The sequence below is a fragment of the Mustelus asterias genome, chromosome X (genome assembly GCF_964213995.1).
Source record: "Mustelus asterias chromosome X, sMusAst1.hap1.1, whole genome shotgun sequence".
NCBI lineage: Eukaryota > Metazoa > Chordata > Chondrichthyes > Carcharhiniformes > Triakidae > Mustelus > Mustelus asterias.
Window position 1 is genome coordinate 6624085 of NC_135834.1, and position 19280 is coordinate 6643364.

The 19280-nt window shown below is 46.3% G+C and overlaps 1 protein-coding gene across 1 annotated transcript in view; it reads right to left on the minus strand.

Moving 5' to 3' along the window:
- Positions 1-4524: 4524 nt before the first annotated feature.
- Positions 4525-19280, minus strand: part of bloc1s1 (biogenesis of lysosomal organelles complex-1, subunit 1) — an 82529-nt gene continuing 67773 nt past the window's right edge. Inside the window, exons 3-4 of the mRNA XM_078201320.1 lie at positions 15075-15207; positions 4525-5633 (exon numbers count right to left, since the gene is read on the minus strand). Of these exons, the coding sequence (XP_078057446.1) occupies positions 5526-5633; positions 15075-15207 (241 nt within the window). The 3' untranslated portion in view covers positions 4525-5525. The remainder of the gene's footprint in view (positions 5634-15074; positions 15208-19280) is intronic.

Here is a 19280-nt window from a genome sequence, read left to right on the forward strand (position 1 = left end):
GAGAATTGGCCATGCTAGATTGTCCCTTAGTGTCCAAAGATGTGTTGGTTAGGTGGATTGGCCATGCTAAATTGTCCCTTAGTGTCCAAAGATGTGTAGGTTAGGTGGATTGGCCATGCTAAATTGTCCCTTAGTGTCCAAAGATGTGTAGGTTAGGTGGATTGGCCATGCTAAATTGCCCCTTAGTGTCCAAAGATGTGCGGGTTAGGTGGATTGGCCATGCTAAATTGTCCCTTAGTGTCCAAAGATGTGCAGGTTAGGTGGATTGGCCACGCTAAATTGCCCTTTAGTGTCAGGGGAATTTGCAGGGTAAATGCGTGGGGTTGCGGGGATAGAGCCTGAGTGGGATTGTTGTCGGTGTAGACTCGATGGGCCGAATGGCCTCCTTCCGCATTGTAGGGATTCTATGATTCGAGAGAATATTTTAAGATGGAGTTTGATAGATTTTTGTTGGGCAAGGAGTGAAAGATTATTCGGGGTTGATGGGAATGTAGAATTCAAAACAAACAGATCAGGCCTGATCTTATTGAATGGCGGAGCAGGTTCGAGGGGCTGAATGGCCTACTCCTGCTCCTATTTCGTATAAATATAGAGGGCATGATACAGAAGAAGAGCTAGCGAGAAAAATAGGAGATTTGGAAGACAAAATAACATCTGGATGAAGAACGATAAGTCAATAAAAGGGGAAGTAAAGTGCTTGGAAAAGTCAAGGAGTGGTTGAAAAATTAAGCAAAGTATGTATGAGAAACATTAAGATGGCACAACAGGGGTAATTAGCGAGAACTTGGAAACCTTCAAAAGTAAATCACATTGAAAGAAAGTCATCAAGCCCACATAAATTGCACACCGTAATACTTGAGATAAAAAATGTGGAAACAGGAATTATGCCAAAAGACTGGGGGATCGCAGATGTTACAGTCCTGTTCAAGAAAGAAGGAATAAGCCAGAAAATTATAGAGCAATCAGTCGTGGGCAAACTGCGAAGGATTTGTAAATAGCAAGTCATGCCTGACCAATTTAATTGAAGGATTTGAGGAAATTATAGAGAGTGTCTGAAGGGAATATGGCGGGCGTGGATTCTCAGAAGGCATCTGATAAGGTGAGAGACGAGAGACTTCTGAAAGGACACGATATTGAGAGGCATGTAGTCGCATGGATAGAGAGATGGTTGAATAACTGAAAATAGAGGGAAAGGGAGAAATGGATGTATTACTGATTAGCAGCTTGTCGGTGGTAATGTATGTCGAGTGGAGGTGGTCTCAATCTGCGAGGAAGAATGCAAATTGTAGAAGGGAGAAGCTAAGTTAGTGGAGAGAAGATACAGATCACTGCAGAAAAATATGAAGCTGGGTAGTTATAGGGGAGGCCATGGCCTTGTGGTATTATTGCTGGATTATTAATCCAGAAACTCAGCTGATGTTCTGGGGACCCGGATTCGAATCCCGCCACGGCAGATGGTGGAATTTGAATTCAAAAAATATCTGGAATTAAGAATCTACTGATGACCATGAAACCATTGTCAGAAAAACCCATCTGGTTCCTTGAGGGAAGGAAATCTGCTGCCCTTATCCTGGTCTGGCCTACATGTGACTCCAGAGCCACAGCAATGTGGTTGACTCTTAACTGCCCCCTGAAATGGCATAGCAAGCCACTCAGTTGAAGGCAGCTCACCACCACCTTCTCAAGGGTAACTAGGGATGGGCAATAAATGCTAGCCAGCCAGCGACACCCATGTCCCACAACTGAATAAAAGAGTAATAGGAAAAATCACCCTAAACAAGAGAATACAAATAAAGTTACAGCACAGGAACAGGCCCTTTGGCCCTCCAAGCCTGCACCGACCATGCTGCCCGACTGAACTAAAACCCCCTACTCAAAAATACAAATACAAAAGCTGGAATTCTCCAACTTGGCCCGTGGCTGGGATTCTCCAGTCCCGCTGCAGTGAATGCAGATTTGGCTGAGCGCCAAATTCTCCATTCCCACTGGCAGCAGTGGGAGGGCATACAAGATCGGATACTTCCAGCCAAAATCTTTCAAAAGTAGGAGCGCGAGTAGAAATGGTCGGAAAATGCTGGAAATACTCAGCAAGTCTGGCAGCATTCCATGGAGAGAGAAACACGGTTAATGTTTCAGCACAATGGCCTTTCATTGGAACTGGAAAGTGGCAAATTGGTTTCTCGGTTTTACATATGCAGCCATTGAACACTAAAGCAAGGAACTAATGTTCATTTAGTACCAAACATGGGTTAGGGATCATTCGAGTATTGCATGTAGCTCTGGCCACGACATTCTAAGGCGGATATTAGAAACAAAAAACAGACATGGCAAGTTCGGTGGCACAATGGTTAGCACAATTGGTTCGCCTCACAGCTCCAGGGAACGGTGTTCGATTCCAACCTAGGGTGACTGCCTGTGTGGAGTTTGAACGTTCTGCCCGTGTTTGCGTGGGTTTCCTCCGGGTGCTCCAGTTTCCTCCCACACTCCAAAGATGTGCAGGTTAGGGGGATTGGCCATAAATTGCCCCTCAGTGTCCAAAGATGTGTAGGTTAGGTGGATTGGCCATGGTATATTGTCCTCTAGTGTCCAAAGATGTGTAGGTTAGGTGGATTGACCATGCTAAATTCTCCCTCAGTGTCCAAAGATGTGTAGGTTAGGTGGATTGACCATGCTAAATTCTCCCTCAGTGTCCAAAGATGTGCAGGTTAGGTGGATTGGCCATGCTAAATTCTCCCTCAGTGTCCAAAGATGTGTAGGTTAGGGGGGGATTAGCAGGATACATACAGGGTTATAGTGATGGGGCCTGGGTGCTATGCCCTGTCAGAGTCGATGCTGACTCGATGGGCTGAATGGCCTCCTTCTGCACTGTGGGGATTTATATTCTATGATAAGATTATCAGAAAAGCGCAAATAAGAGGTTCTAATTATGGAAAAAAAGTTCAAAAATTGTAAGTTTTTTCAACAGAATAGAAAAACGTTAAGGAGCGGGAGAATTTAATAGAGGCTTTGAAAATTATGAAAGGTTTCAAGAGGTTAAATTAAAAATTGTTTCCACTGTTTGCCAAACCACTAACAGATGGAGGATTACCACAAGAGCAATGAAAGGGGAAGTTTGAAGGATTTTTTTCCCCCACACAGATCATTACAACATGCAACACTTTACCAAAAGTAGCTACCGAGACAGAGGCTGACATTTAAAATGGGAAAAGCATCGATTGAAAGAAGGGAAGTGGGATTAAGAGTAGATCTCTCGAGAAAGAATGGCTCTCCCTCTGTGCTGTAGCTTCTAAGCATTTGGTTTTGGACAGATATTAAAAAGCAGATTCTATTGGGTGGCATGGTGGCACAGTGATTAGCACTGCTGTCTCACAGCGCCAGGGACCCGGGTTCAATTCCCGGCTTGGGTCACTGTCTGTGTGGAGTTTGCACATTCTCCCCATGTCTGCGTGGGTTTCCTCTGGGTGCTCCGGTTTCCTCCAAAAGACATGCAGGTTAGGTGAATTGACTATGCTAAATTGCCCCTTAGTGTCAGGGGGACTAGCTAGGGTAAGTGCATGGGGTTTTGGGGATAGGGCGTGGGTGGGATTGTGGATGGTGGAGACTCAATCAATGGGCTGAATGGCCTCCTTCTGCACTGTAGGAATTCTATGATTCTGCCTGAATGAACACTGAGCACACTTGCCTGATCCTACAGGGACACAATCAAGTGTTTCTCATTAGAGTTGAGACACCACAAATATTTATAGGGAAAATCGGTCTATCCAAATTGACATATGAAATCCAAATCGTACGAGCATTTAGTTTTAGGGCAGGTGATCTGGGTACTCTGCCACCCATACCCATCATACCTGGAGAACCAGAAGTTGCCAAATTCTAGGGATGTATTCATCTTTCCAGCTTACCCACACAGTGCTTCATAGGAGCAGGAGGAGGCCATTCAGCCCGTCGAGTATCATTCCAGATTATCAGTACAATGCTTCAGAGGAACAGGAGAAGGCCATTCGGCCTGGCGACTATCTTTCCATCTTATCTGTACAGTGCTTCATAGGAACAGGAGGCCATTCAGCCCATTGAGCCTGCTCCGCCCTTTAATGAGATTATGGCTGATCGGATACCTCAATGCCTTTTATACCCAGTATCCCCATAACCCAGTGGATGTGAGTTGGAAGGAACTGGGTTGAAGCTGCCCTGAATCAGGGCTCGTTACAGGCAACGGGCAGAGGCCAATTTCACCCCGGCCTTGACTTAGCCCAGTGCCAGAGGTTAAGAGGACAGCACAGTTGTACTGCTTTATGTGATCAAAGAATCACTTCAACTGGACCAGCGGTTGGGATTTTCCAACCCCGCTCACCCCAAGGTTGGAAAAACCCGCCCGAGGTCAACGGACCTTGCATGGTCCGTGTCCCACCCTGCTATAATTCCCGTGGCGGGTGGAATGGGAAAATTCCGCCTTACACCAGGGTTGATGGGGGCAGATGCAAACACTGTGCAACGCAATCAGCAAATAATTAATTCATTGTATCAAAGGATTAGCATCTTTATTAAATATGCAACACAGGCAGGTTCATTTTTAGCAGCTCATTTCTAGACATCAGTATGCTGGTAAGATGTTTTTATTTGGGGCAATATCATACCTCTGCACAAGAACTGGACTCATTTAAATAAAGAAAAAGCATTTGTTTTATTTACGATGCCACATTCTGTGGAATGCCAGGATGCAACACAAAGCAAGCATGCAAGGTCTACCCCAGTAAGAACAGGAAGAAGTAGCCACAGGAGAGGGGGCTGGCAAATCAAGTTATCGGCCTGACAGCGAGCTGCAGAATGGGGAAGCAAGAGAGGCGAGGGGCAGGCGAGGCACTGCAGAAAGGGGAAGACAGCAGCCGCAGTGTAGAATCTGGCAAGGGAGGTCACCCGCACACTGCTCGGAGGAGAAGCAAGGTTGGCAATTGACATCACCCCACTGACAAACTGCAGGAAGGAAAAGTAACAATGTCCTCTCGTTGGTAAAATAAATACGAGTGGAACATTACACAATACACATGATGCAAATCATTTGGCACAGAGGACTGGCCTTTCGAGGGGGGGGGGGAATCGAATCAAAAAGTCAGAATTTTGCTTGCAAACTCATATTTACCAGGAATGCTCTCTGGTGCTGTTTTACTGAAACAAAGTTTGCTGCTAGCAACCAGAGACATGGGCATTATTTTAGCAGTAACAGATGGAAGAAGCCTGCACGTATTTTATTCAAGATCTTCACATTTACACCTCATCCTTCCCGGATTATTATACTCTGGGAAAACAAAAGCAAATGCATCAAGTCTTAGGCGATTGTGGTTAACAGTCCTCACAGTGGGTGGACAATATAATAGGGACACTATAATAGTCTTCATTAGGAAGGGCATTCCAGCCTGACTGTAACCTTCCTGTTGGAAACCCTACGTTAGAGCTTAGGATGTCAGTTTTAAGGGCGTTCCAGCCTCTTGCTAACAAAATGCCCTTTTCCCAGCTCCACATTTGACGTTTTATGTTGCAGGCTGTAGCTGTCCTTTGTAGACGTACTCTAAGGCCGTGGCGATAGTCCTCATGTCCATCTCAATACTCCGTGCCCAGTTCTCCACGTCACCAATTTCCTGGGGCGGGGGGAGGGGGGAAAGAAAAACACAAAATGTTCAGCAAGGCCCGAGAAAAGCAACACCCGCTTGCTGCAGCAGTTGTCACCTACTAAACCCAGCCAGTTTCTGCCCACAGATGCCAGTCTTCCAGACAAAAAGGAAGACATGTGTGTTGATATAACACCTTACGGATATCCCAAAGTACTTAACATCCAGTGAGGTAGGTTTTGGCAGCAAATGCTGCTTCCAATTCGTGCGCAGTGCGTTCTGAGAAATAGTTGGCATTATTTGTTTTGAGGATGTTGATTGGGAGGACACTGTGGAAAACTCAAAATAGTGTCACGGGATGTTTCACACCCACCTGATAGAACAGACAGGCATCTCAGTTTAAAATCTCACAAAATTCAGCATCTTTAAACAATGCAGCATTGTTACAGCGCGGAAGGAGGCCATTCGGCCCACCGTGTCTGCACCGGCTCTCCAAACGAGCATATCCTTCAATTGGAGTATCAATCTGGATTGCCGTGTGTGCTCGAGACCCTGGAGTGAGGCTTGAACCCACCAGCAACGGCAAGGATTTTGGCAAGATATTGGCAAATAGGAGGCATCATAGCCAAGCGCAATCCTGTCTTTACACTGCAACATTCCAGCCGGGCTATCTTGGTCCCGATCGAGAACAGGAATTCTGACAGACTGTCTGCTCTGCTCCCCAGCATCCTGCCTGCAAATCAAACATGGGGCGTTGCAGTCTGTCTGGTTTAAGGTTATGGAAGGTAGTGCTTACTAAACCATTGCAGAGATCACTACATAAAAAACTGGAAAAAGACAACATCTGTTCAATGACCTGGTCCATGCTGATTATTCATCCTCTACGAGGTCATCCAGTCTGAATCTCATGATTCTGCCCTGCTCCTCCATCCCTTTATTTCATTTACTTTCAACCACCTATCCAACATACTCTTGAATGTTGAAATGGGCAGCACGGTGGCACAGTGGTTAGCACTGCTGCCTCACAGCGCCAGGGACACGGGTTCAATTCCGGTCTGGGGTGACTGTGTGGAGTTTGCACATTCTCCCTGTGTCTGTGTGGGTTTCCTCCAGGTGCTCCGGTTTCCTCCCACACTCCAAAGATAGAGTCATAGAGTCCTAAAATGCAGAAGGAGGCCATTCGACTCATCGATTCTGCACCATCCACAATCCCACCCAGGCCCTATCCCCATAACCAGATGTATTTACCCTAGCTAGTCCCCCTGACATTAAGGGGCAATTTAGCAGGGCCAATCCACCTAACCTGCACATCTGTGGACACTAAGGGGCAATTTAGCATGGCCAATCCACCTAACCTGCACATCTTTGGACACTAAGGGACAATTTAGCATGGCCAATCCACCTAACCCGCACATCTTTGGACACTAAGGGGCAATTTAGCATGGCCAATCCTCCCTAACCTACACATCTTTGGATACTAAGGGGCAATTTAGCATGGCCAATCCACCAAACTCGCACAGCTTTGGACCGAGAGGGGAAAGTAGAGCACTTGAAGGAAACCCACGCAGACACGGGGAGAACGTGCAAACTCCACACAGACAGTGACTCAAGCCAGGAATTGAACCCAGGTCCCTGATGCTGAGAGGCACTCGTGCTAACCACTGTGCCACCCGTGTAAGTTAGGTGGATTGGCCATGCTAAATTGTCCCTTAGTGTTGCAAGATGTGCAGGTTAGGTAGATTAGCCATGCCAAATGTGTGGGGTTACGGTATAGGACGGGGGAGAGGGTCTGGGTAAGTAACTCCGTTAGAGACTGGGTGCAGACTGGATGGGCCGAATGGCAAGGATTCGATGATCCTACTACAATCACGAACTCCTTTAGTACATTCCATAGCCTCACAATCCTGTGTAAAACGCTTCCTCCTGTTCTTGATCCTAAACCTTATGTTTCCTCATTCTTGGCCCCACAACCACTGGACACAACGGTGATTTTTTAAAACTCCTCATTGCAGGTGGGCTTGGGATTTTAGAGGAAGTGAGCTGCAAACAGCTCTCAGCGCGGTCACTTTAAGGAGGCCACATGCCTCCATTTTAACGCCTGTTGGCCAGATTTTTCTAATCTTGGGGAAACCTGGTTTTACTCCATGATCACTCTCCCATTTCTGTCACCAAACCTATTTGCTTCTGGACAGCAGCCTTGTGTTAAAGTCTTCCTCGTAAAACAGGCAGCTAAGCCTGCTCAATCCGGCTGACCTTTGAGGTGGGGAACCAGGGAAGAGAACTGAAACATGTCCTGGAATTAAAACCCCTTGCATTTGGAGATACTGCACTTCCAACCATAACGCTTCCTCTGCCACTCTGCAGGTTCAAAAGCATGCCCCCACAATGTACCGGGGGCCAAACTGTTTCTATTTACCCTGCTCTATTCCTTCATTGCAATGTCCTCTGTTCCAGCCAGGAATGCCCCAATTCTTTGTATCGTAAACAAGACAGCATCCTCGAGAATCTGCACCGCTCTATTACCCGGGCATTTTCCTATAGTGTGTCGCCCAAAACTACACGCAGTACGGCAACTGTAAATGGTTTCGGGTGCAGGCGAGATTCCTTTTATTGAATTAAGTTGTCTGCACTGCCCACATCGTGAGGCAGACAAAACAGCTGGGTTGGTGACCTGCTCCCAGTCCGCCTTGTGAGCTGTACAAGAGTGATGGGTGCCGCCTGTTTCTTTTCTGCCTCTCTGGAAAATTAGGCTTTTGTGGCGAACAGGACTGGGGGTGCAACTCAGCAGGGTGGGGACTGTCTCTGCATCTCACCAGCCTCTTGCATGACACTTTGCTGCCGCTACACCGCACCACTGTTAATTTTAACTGGCTAATCGCCAGAGAGGAGGTGCAGAATATCAAAGGCAAGATGTGATGGTCAATCAGTCGAAGGTCTTAACAGTCAAACACGACAATAACAGGAAACTGATGACCTGGCTTCTTGTATTCCATTTATACTGTGTGGAGGGGTGTGCCCAAAAGAACATCCAGCACAGAAAAACTTTACTGCCAAGGGTGTGTCAGCTATGTTAGGTTTCTCTGCCCTCCACATGGTCACACCATGTCACTGTTAATTTAAGGAAGCCATTAGCCAATATGAAAAAGGATTTTAAAAAGAGTCACAGTTCACCGTTTCATATTGCCTTCATTGCTGTTTTGGTGCCAATTGGGATTCTCCAGCCCCGCTGCAGTGAGTGGAGACTTGGCTGAGCGCCACATTCTCCGTTCTCGCTGGCAGTGGGGTCGGGGTGGACAAGACCAGAGAATTCCAGACACAAGGTTCACGTTTCAGGTTGATTTCTTTTATCAGAAATTCTGGTCACAGACTTGAAGCATTAAGTCTGTTTCTCTCTCTCTCCATAAATGCTGCCGGGGACAATTTAGCATGGCTAATCCCCCTAACCTACACATCTTTGGACACGAAGGGACAATTTAGCATGGCCAATCCACCTAACCTGCACATCTTTCGGACTGTGGGAGGAAACCGGAGCACCCGGAGGAAACCCACGCAGACACGGGGAGAATGTGCAAACTCCACACAGTGACCCAAGGCCAGAAGTGAACTCAGGTCCCTGGCACTGCGAGGCAGCAATGCTAACCACTGTGCCACCCATCATAGATCGTAGTTGCAGATTGCTTGTGGGAGGACTGAATTTCAGCTTCAGGAAGGAGGTTGGGGGGGGGGGGGGGGGGGGGGGGTGTCCTGGTTTTAGTCGTTTACTATTTAATTTCCACGATTTGAATAACTGGATGAATAGAATTGAGAATAAGGATAACTGCAGAGCTGTGGAGTGTAATGGCTCATGCGATGCAGAGATACATTGATCAAGCCAAAACAACATGGCTGCATCGCTTAAACATGACATTACTGTGATAAAAATAGCACCTGCCTCCCTGAACCCACTTCTCCATGAAAACGGTCATTCTTTTGAACCAAGGATTCGAGTTAAAACTGGATTTGCCAGGGGAATGGTAAGATCAGTTTGATTTTTCTCCACAAGCCAGTAGATGGTGCTCAGCACTGCATTAGTTCAATGATGCTCGCCAAAGATGTCTCATCTTTTCTCCACCTAGTTTACTGCCCTGACTGACCGATACTGCGGTATAGATCAAGAGCACTCACTCCCATGCATCGAGTTGGGAGTTGTCAGCTCTGAATGGGGGGAGATCTTATAGAAACAGATACAATTATGAAGGGAATAGATAAGATAGAAGCAGGGAGGTTGTTTCCACTGGCGGGTGAAACTAGAACATAGAACATAGAACATTACAGCGCAGAACAGGCCCTTCGGCCCACGATGTTGCACCGACCAGTTAAAAAAAAAACTGTGACCCTCCAACCTAAACCAATTTCTTTTCGTCCATGAACCTATCTACGGATCTCTTAAACGCCCCCAAACTAGGCGCATTTACTACTGATGCTGGCAGGGCATTCCAATCCCTCACCACCCTCTGGGTAAAGAACCTACCCCTGACATCGGTTCTATAACTACCCCCCCTCAATTTAAAGCCATGCCCCCTCGTGCTGGATTTCTCCATCAGAGGAAAAAGGCTATCACTATCCACCCTATCTAAACCTCTAATCATCTTATATGTTTCAATAAGATCCCCTCTTAGCCGCCGCCTTTCCAGCGAAAACAATCCCAAATCCCTCAGCCTCTCCTCATAGGATCTCCCCTCCATACCAGGCAACATCCTGGTAAACCTCCTCTGCACCCTCTCCAAAGCCTCCACATCCTTCCTGTAATGTGGGGACCAGAACTGCACACAGTACTCCAAGTGCGGCCGCACCAGAGTTGTGTACAGTTGCAACATAACGCTACGACTCCTAAATTCAATCCCCCTACCAATAAACGCCAAGACACCATATGCCTTCTTAACAACCTTATCTACTTGATTCCCAACTTTCAGGGATCTATGCACACATACACCTAGATCCCTCTGCTCCTCCACACTATTCAAAGTCCTCCCGTTAGCCCTATACTCAACACATCTGTTATTCCTACCAAAGTGAATTACCTCACACTTCTCCGCATTAAACTCCATCCGCCACCTCTCGGCCCAACTTTGCAACCTGTCTAAGTCTTCCTGCAAACTACGACACCCTTCCTCACTGTCTACCACACCACCGACTTTGGTGTCATCAGCAAATTTGCTAATCCACCCAACTATACCCTCATCCAGATCATTAATAAATATTACAAACAGCAGTGGCCCCAAAACAGATCCCTGAGGTACACCACTTGTAACCGCACTCCATGATGAATATTTACTATCAACCACCACCCTCTGTTTCCTATCCGCTAGCCAATTCCTGATCCAATTTCCTAGATCACCCCCAATCCCATACATCTGCATTTTCTGCAGAAGCCTACCATAGAACTAGGGGGCATGGCCTCAAAATAAGGGGAACAGATTTAGGACTGAGTTGAGGAGGAATTCTTCACCCAAAAGGTTGTGAATCTGTGGAATTCCCCTGCCCAGTTGAGGCTACCTCATTGAATGTTTTTAAGGCAAGGATAGATAGATTTTTGAACAGTGAAGGAATTAAGGGTCATGGTGAGCGGGCGGGTAAGTGGAGCTGAGTCCACGAAAAGATCAGCCATGATCTTATTGAATGGCGGAGCAGGCTCGAGGGGCCAGATGGCCTACTCCTGCTCCTAGTTCTTATGTTCCAACTCCTGCCCTAGAGAAAAGAAACAGCAGCATTTCAAATATTTTTCTTAATTTTCTTTGACCATTTCTGAATTTGTTATAAAAGTATCAGAGCTGTGAAAAAAGGCTGTTTGACAGTCGAGAATCATCCAAATGGGTAGCAAAGAGTTGCTTTGCTTTCTAACTGGTCTGGGGAGCTGGGGTGACAACCAATGGCAGCAGTGTGGGGGCAGGGTGATGGAAAACGGGAGGTCATGTGATGAAACCTCCAGGAATGCAATCAACCAAAAGTTGGCAACCCTACCAGGAGCATGGCAAACAATATGTGAACCGAAACAGTTCATGTCAATAGACTGTCCAAACATGGGGGGCATCCCAAAGTTTCCCTACCCATATTGGTCATGATTATACCGCATTTACTGACTGAGGTGGAAGCTGGGAGGATGTTTCCCTGGCTGCAGAAGCTTCTGCTATCTGAGATTGAGATGGGGAGGAAATTTCTTCATTCAATTTGAATTTTCAGAATTCACAATACATGGTTGCTAAGTAGATTTTCTTTGTGAATTAAAAAAAAAATTTCATTGCCTGCTACTGGAGTATCCTTACTGCCGGATAAACATCCATCTTAATTGTTGTGAAGTTGAATTTGTGAAGTGTGGTCACTTTAAAAGCTGGCTTTGTGTCAGGGCTTGGATGTTTAAAATGCAGAGGCACACAGGGTACACAGATTGCAACATTTATAACCAGGACCAAGCAGCAGGGCAACCTTGCTAACAGGCTTGGTAGGCTTTTGAATTTTGACAGCCTATCGGTTTAAAGAAGACACTGCTACCAGGAATTTGAATTTTGACATCAGACCAATCATGGTATAGGAAAATGGACAGGTCATCACAGTTATAAAGAGGAACTCAACTGCCCGCCTGGAGTTCAACTGAAGGACTGCCACCTCTCAACACCTGGAGTGTGAAAGAGCCGCTCCCTGCCAGCTAAAAAAAAAGCTCTTAAGAGAACTCTCCATCTATCTAACAAAAGGGTACCCAATCAGAAAGAGCTTACAAACAGCAGAATCACCAGAAAAACTCCAAAGATTTTTTCCAAAGCCACAAAACCTGTTTGTATATTTTTTGAGAGTGACTAAGTTAGTATTATTATTGTTTGGTGATGAATGGTCCTTGTATTTGTTTGAACAGCATTCCGGTAGAACCTCACTTTAATTGATATGTTACTTGTTTAGTTAAAGTTCTCGGTTGGTTAAATAAATAACTTGTTAATTATCCACTTCAAGTCAGTGTCAGGTCTTTCTGTTAATGAACCGCTAAACGTTAATGAAGAACAGTTCACACCTTCCCAAATACTTTTAACAGATTACGAAGCGAGGTGATCCTCTTTGGGGGATTCGGCGTAGCTTCTCAAAACCTCTGCGTCATAACATAATGGCTTTGGAACGTAAAAGGTATCGTGATGCAAATGTGCAGCCATCTTTGACTGTGATCTAACGTCACTGAAATGTGGCTTTGGTCTTTTAAAAAATGCAATTTGAGGTTTCCAGCCAGCAGATCAAGGCACTTTTCACAAAGTTATGGCTTCACAGCATGGTTGATCATTCGCACGTGCCCCCCACATTCCTGGATAAACGACTGACACATTTTACAGGTGGTAAGGACTTCATCAGCGTTACAAAATGACTTCCATGGGGATGTCAATGGTGGCTGCTTGCTTACACATCTGCAGTGTGCTGGCAAGTGATGGGTTATTGAAACTACATCGTCCTGAACAACTTCCCTTATTAAATCACTGTGATTGGCAGAGTGGAATGTTATAAATATTGGATCACTTGAGTTAGGACAGTCGGTTGGAAAAACGAAGATTCCAAAGTAAATATCAAAACCCCAGTGACAGATTGAGCTATACTTTCCACACAAACAACAACCCTCCTAAAATGCTGTCAGTAAGCAAGAAGTCAGCAGCTTCAAGGACTCGACACTGAAGGTAATGGCTGTTTACCCAGTTGCTTGAGCAACAGCTGGGGAGCTGAAAATAATTACAGCAGCTATAGTTAGCTAGGCCTCTTAAGAGATCGATGAGCTAGGCCTCGTAAGAGCTTCACAACCACAGGTGTGGGCTCTTGTTCTGAGGCAAACAGCATACGTCGGTTGTCCCAGTGCAGTGCGTCGGAGTGTGGCGACTACAGGATTTTCACAGCACCTTCATTGCAGTGTTAATGTAAGCCTACCTGTGACTAATAAATAAACTTTACTTTATTTTAAGTTTTAACATTTGTGAGAAGGACGTTTGCAATGAGACGTTTATCTTGGATATTAGGTGTGCGTGTGAGCGTGCTCTGCGATGTACTGGTGTCCCATGCCTAACGCCCAGTGTCTGTCGGGATAAGCTCTGGCTCCCCATGACTCTGAATTGGGGCAAGCGGGAAAGTGAAACTGAAGACTGTAATTCGATCATTGTCAGTTTATAAAGTCTACCTGAAACGGGGAAAGAGGAAGCATTCCATCCAATTCTTGCAGCATTGGTAGCAAATCGTTTTACCTGGCAGATATTACAAGCATTGCGCAAAACCATGACTGAGGGGCAAGGAAGTAAAAGAACAGTGAATATGCCACCCAGTAGAAAATTTAGCCCACCAAAAACAAAGAATTCCAAGTGTTGACTATTGTGTATCACTACGGATAGAGATTCAATTCCCTGACTTGGGACATAAGTGGAGATAGTCATTAACCTGGGATAATTAAGTAATTATGCTGTTCCAGACTGAAGGCAGCAATAGTCTCTCTGACAGCTGTTGGAAAGATATAGTCGCTCATTCTTTCAAGGTTTAACATTTCCTGAGTGACGATGGTTTAAAGTTGGCTAGGCAATATGCCAAAAATTGGATACACTTAATTCCCTGTTCTCACAATTAGAAGCCAAATGTGTAGATTACGCCAACTCCCCCCACCAACCCCTCTGATGAAAATGAAAATTCCAAAAAGCACATTTTGCACATCAGGTTATACACTGTGTTCAGAGTGTTTCAGATATCACATGCCAAAGCTTCCACCCAGGGCGTTTACAACCTTGTACATGCTTGGGCAGCACCGAGAGAGTAAAACTATTTGGTTGTGGATCAAAGTGTTACTTTGCTCAGTGGATAGCGCTCTCACCCAAGTCAGAAGGCTTCAAAGTTCAAGCCTCTTCCAGGACATAATCTAGGCTGACATGACAGTGCAGCATTCCGTCAATAACGCGCTGTCAGAGGTGCTATTCTTTGGTTTAAACACCAACCACAGTCCCAACTATTTGGCCAGGTGAAGAGGAGATTCACGGCACTACTTGAGAGCGAGTACTCCAAGGCCAACATTTCTCTCTCAGCCGACACCAACAAAGAGGTACAGTGTTCATGTGCCTCATTGCTGCGTATGCGATCTTGCTGTGTGCAAACTGGCTGCCATTTTTACCTACAAAACAACATGGGCAGCATTTTAGAAGAGATACACTGGCTGTGAGTGCTTGGAGACATGGTAAGGTGCTATATAAATGCAACTTTTAAAAAAATTCACAGCCCCTGCTCCTGTTCCATGCATGATTCTGTTCAAAAAGCCAACACTTGGGCTTGAACACTGATGGGATCAAATCCAATTTTTTTCCCCCGCTTGAAAAAAAATTCACCCAAGTGATTTTGAACTGATTTTGACCGTGGTCGGTTAAAGACACAATCACGGTGATGAAGACATTTTGGGATATTTTACGGTGTATGCGGTCCTCCCCTGTTATAATTTACCTTCAGTGCTTGGTTGAAGTTATCTACCATACCAAGCCACTGCTGAGTCTGTTTGGCAAACTGGGCGGCCTGGATCTGCAGTGTTTTTACTTCATTGTCCAGTTTCCGCTGATTCACGTAGGCCTGTGCCACTCTGTAAAGGGAGACAGCAACATGTCAGTCAGTATTCTTGCAGAGGTAATAAGTAGCTGGTTGCTAATGCAGCCACGCAAGTGGCAAAATATGATCTGGTGAACAATTTCATCACAATAAATATTTATCTCAGGAAACATTCTGAATATATTATTTTGCTTAAAGTACAACGCATTTGCACTTTTAAAATAATTTACAATCATTGTCTGCAATCATTGCATTCTGTAACGGCACTTTCCTTCCTTTGCCAGCTACCATCAAGACAAGGAAAGGGCAGCCATGTTGTCAGAACACCATCCTCACCATGTTCTCCTTTTAATTCACACAGCAGTCTGGCTTGAACGTATATCATTTATCCTTATTTATCCTGTGCGGCCAAATTCCCCTCCAACTCCACTTTCAAGTTTGCTGACGACACCACCGTAGTAGGTTGGATCTCAAACAATGATGAGACAGAGTACAGGAATGAGATAGAGAATCTGGTGAACTGGTGCGGCAACAATAATCTCTCCCTCAACATCAACAAGGAGATAGTCATCGACTTCAGGAAGCGTAGTGGAGAACATGCCCCTGTCTACATCAACAGGAACGAAGTGGAAAAGGTCGAGAGCTTCAAGTTTTTAGGTGTCCAGATCACCAACAACCTGTCCTGGTCCCCCCATGCTGACACTATAGTTAAGAAAGCCCACCAACGCCTCTACTTTCTCAGAAGACTAAGGAAATTTGGCATGTCAGCTACGATTCTCACAACTTTTACAGATGCACTTAGAAAGCATTCTTTCTGGTTGTATCACAGCTTGGTCTGGCTCCTGCTCTGCCCAAGACCGCAAAAAAACACAAACGGTCGTGAACTAATCCCAGTCCAGAGAATGTGCAGACTCCACACAGACAGTGACCCAAGCTGGGAATCGAACCCAGGTCCCTGGCGCTGTGAGGCAGCAGTGCTAACCACTCTGCCACCCATGTCGTCTCAAAGAACAAAGAACAATACAGCACAGGAACAGGCCCTTCGGCCCTCCAAGCCCGCGCCGCTCCCCAGTCCAGGATTGAATCCTGAATCCAGGATCCCCGCCCAATTTTCCAGCCTATCTACATCCTAATACCCTATCCACCGAGCTGTCCCTCACAGCTACGATGCTTTGTTCATCACAACCTATTAACTCACCCCCACCCCCCCATTCCAGACCATGTGATCTCCAGGGAGAGGCGAAAACCCAGAGTGAAAACCCCAGGGCCAATATGGGGAAAAAAAAAATCTGGGAAATTCCTCTTCGACCCCCTGTGGCGATCGAAACGAGTCCAGGAGATCACACTGGCCCTGATCGGAAAATGCTTCCCAACCCTAGTCATTTCCACTTCTGCTTTACGAACACCATCTGAATTCCCTGCCCCCGAGACAGGTTCCCAACTATCCGCAGTCTCGCTCTGTACTGGCACCAGCAAGATGATCTCCTGTCACTTCAAATTGAAGTGATTCTGCAACACACAAATGCATCTTCTTAGAACATAGAAAAGCTACAGCACAAACAGGCCCTTCGGCCCACAAGTTGCACCGAACAATTTCCTTACCTTCTAGGCTCATCTATAACCCTCTATCTCTCTGCAGTGCACTCCTCCAATTCTGGCCGCTAGACCATCCCCAATTTTTGTTGTCCTGTCTTCATGAGCCATCCCTTTCGTTGCCTAGGCTGTGGGATTCCCTCCCAAAACCACTCCCTCAAATCTTCCTCTTTGACCCAGCTTTTAGTGAGCTGTCCTGACATCTGATGTGGATTGGTGTCAAACTTCTACTTGGTAATGCTCCTGTTCTCAGGATGTTTGCGACATTAAAAGTGCTGTATAAACGCAAGAGGCTGCTGCTATTTACACAGTGGGATGGATTCTACAGCATTGGCAGCAACACGTGAACCGTGCCATATAGCTTTTGTTATTGCATTCGGGCTTTCCTCAAAAGCTGTGCTGCCCAATAAACCACAATGTTCAGCCGAGATAGACAGGTTGTGTGCTTCGCCTGTATGCAGCCAGGCAAGATGATGGCTTGTGCCAGCAGTAGCAGCTGTTTTTAGCTGCTGCTAGAGGCACTTGTGCTTCTGAAAGAGCAGGCGCAATGCTATCGCTTCAACTGACGTGGCGGAATTCTCCCGGTGAGATCAGCGGCGCCAGGGAGGGAATTCACCAGGAGGCGCACAAATCAGGTTTGACGCCAGCGGGACTTTCCGATGGTGCCCACCATGGCAGATCAGGAAACCCGCTGGAGGTTGGCAAAAAGCTGATTGCATCCCACTCATGGGATGCAAATGAAGGCCCAACCAGAATCTAACCCCCCCCCCCAATTCTCCACGACACCAGCAGGAAAACACAGGGTCATCCAGCCCCCTGTGGGGTGGAAGTCCTGCCCCCAAAAGCGGAGCAGCACAGTGGCGCAGTGGTTAGCACTGTTGCCTCTCAGTGCCAGGGACCCGGGTTCAATTCCCAGCTTGGGTCACTGTCTGTGTGGAGTCTGCACATTCTCCCCGTGTCTGCGTGGGTTTCCTCCGGGTGCTCCGGTTTCCTCACACAGTCCAAAGATGTGTGGGTTAGGTGGATTGGCCGTGATAAATTACCCCTTAGTGTCACAAGGTGTTAAGGTTAGGAAGATTGGCCGTGCTAAATTGCCACTTAGTGTTCAAAGATGTGCTAGTTAGGTGGATTGGCCGTGCTAAATTCTCCCTCAGTGTTACCCGAACAGGCGCCGGAGTGTGGCGACTAGGGGATTTTCACAGTAACTTCATTGCAGTGTGAATGTAAGCTGACTTGTGACACCAATAAACTTTAAACCAAGGTTGCACTGGATTTGGAGAAGGTTGAAAAATCCACTTGAGGATTAATTGGTTAACAACAAAGTAAACTCCAGCATGAAATGAAACCAACAAGCCAGCACTAATGGCAGCGTACAATAAGAAACAGCTGACAAAACGTCATTCCCAGTCACAAACTTAAAAGTGCAGTATGTGCACAATTATAGAGGTCATAAATGTCAACTGTGATGTCCTGCCATGGTCGAACAGCTGCCAAAAGTCATCGCCAAAGCTTTTGCGTGAAGAATGATTCAGGCATGGGGAACTGTCTCTGAGCACGAGTTTGTCCTTTCAGGAGAGGAGGCAAGAATTAATGAGGATAGTTCAATTTCCATTTTAAAGTCGCTCTTCTCTGCTCCCGCCCCCCCCCCCCCCCCCCCCCCCCCCCGCCCCATTCCTCAGTTTTATTTTGGCAAGGGTGCCAGATAAAATTTTAACTTTCTGCTTTCCAATGCAAAATATTTAAATGAAAATTGAAGAACCGCATCACTTACTTTGCAGGGTTAGTGTCTTAGGAACCCTGAAGCAATGGCATCTACCTTGACTCAAATTCACAGGCGGTTGTACCATGGGACATGATTAGCTCAGTGCCAGAGGCAGCCACTTCTTCATGTCAGCGTGTGAACTTGGGCAGCAACGGGGAAGCTGGAAGACGTGAGCTGATGTGAGGGCATTCTACACTTTAATTACACTCGTCAAGAGGTGCTCAGACATCCACTAGCTTTGGTAGTTTATACAGAATCAAAAAGCTTTGGTTAACTTGCTTCATAAATCTCCAAATGATCAACCACGTGACCGGTTTACAAAATGTGCTGATAAATTTATTGAATTTATTGAATGATATCATCCAGTGAAATATAATCTGCAACATCAGAAAAAAAAGCTTCAAAGCCCAGGGAAAGATGATATGCTCCCAGAGGCATGGTGGCACAGTGGTTAGCACTGAATCATAGAATTCTACAGTGCAGGAAGAGGCCATTCGGCCCATCGAGTCTGCACCAACCACAATCCCACCCAGGCCCTATCCACATATCCCTACATATTTACCCACTAACCCCTCTAACCTATGCATCCCGGGACACTAAGGGGCAATTTAGAATGGCCAATCAACCTAGCCCGCACATCTTTGGACTGTGGGAGGAAACCGGAGCACCTGGAGGAAACCCACGCAGACACGGGGAGAACGTGCAGACTCCACACAGACAGCAACCCGAGCCAGGATTCGAACCCAGGTCCC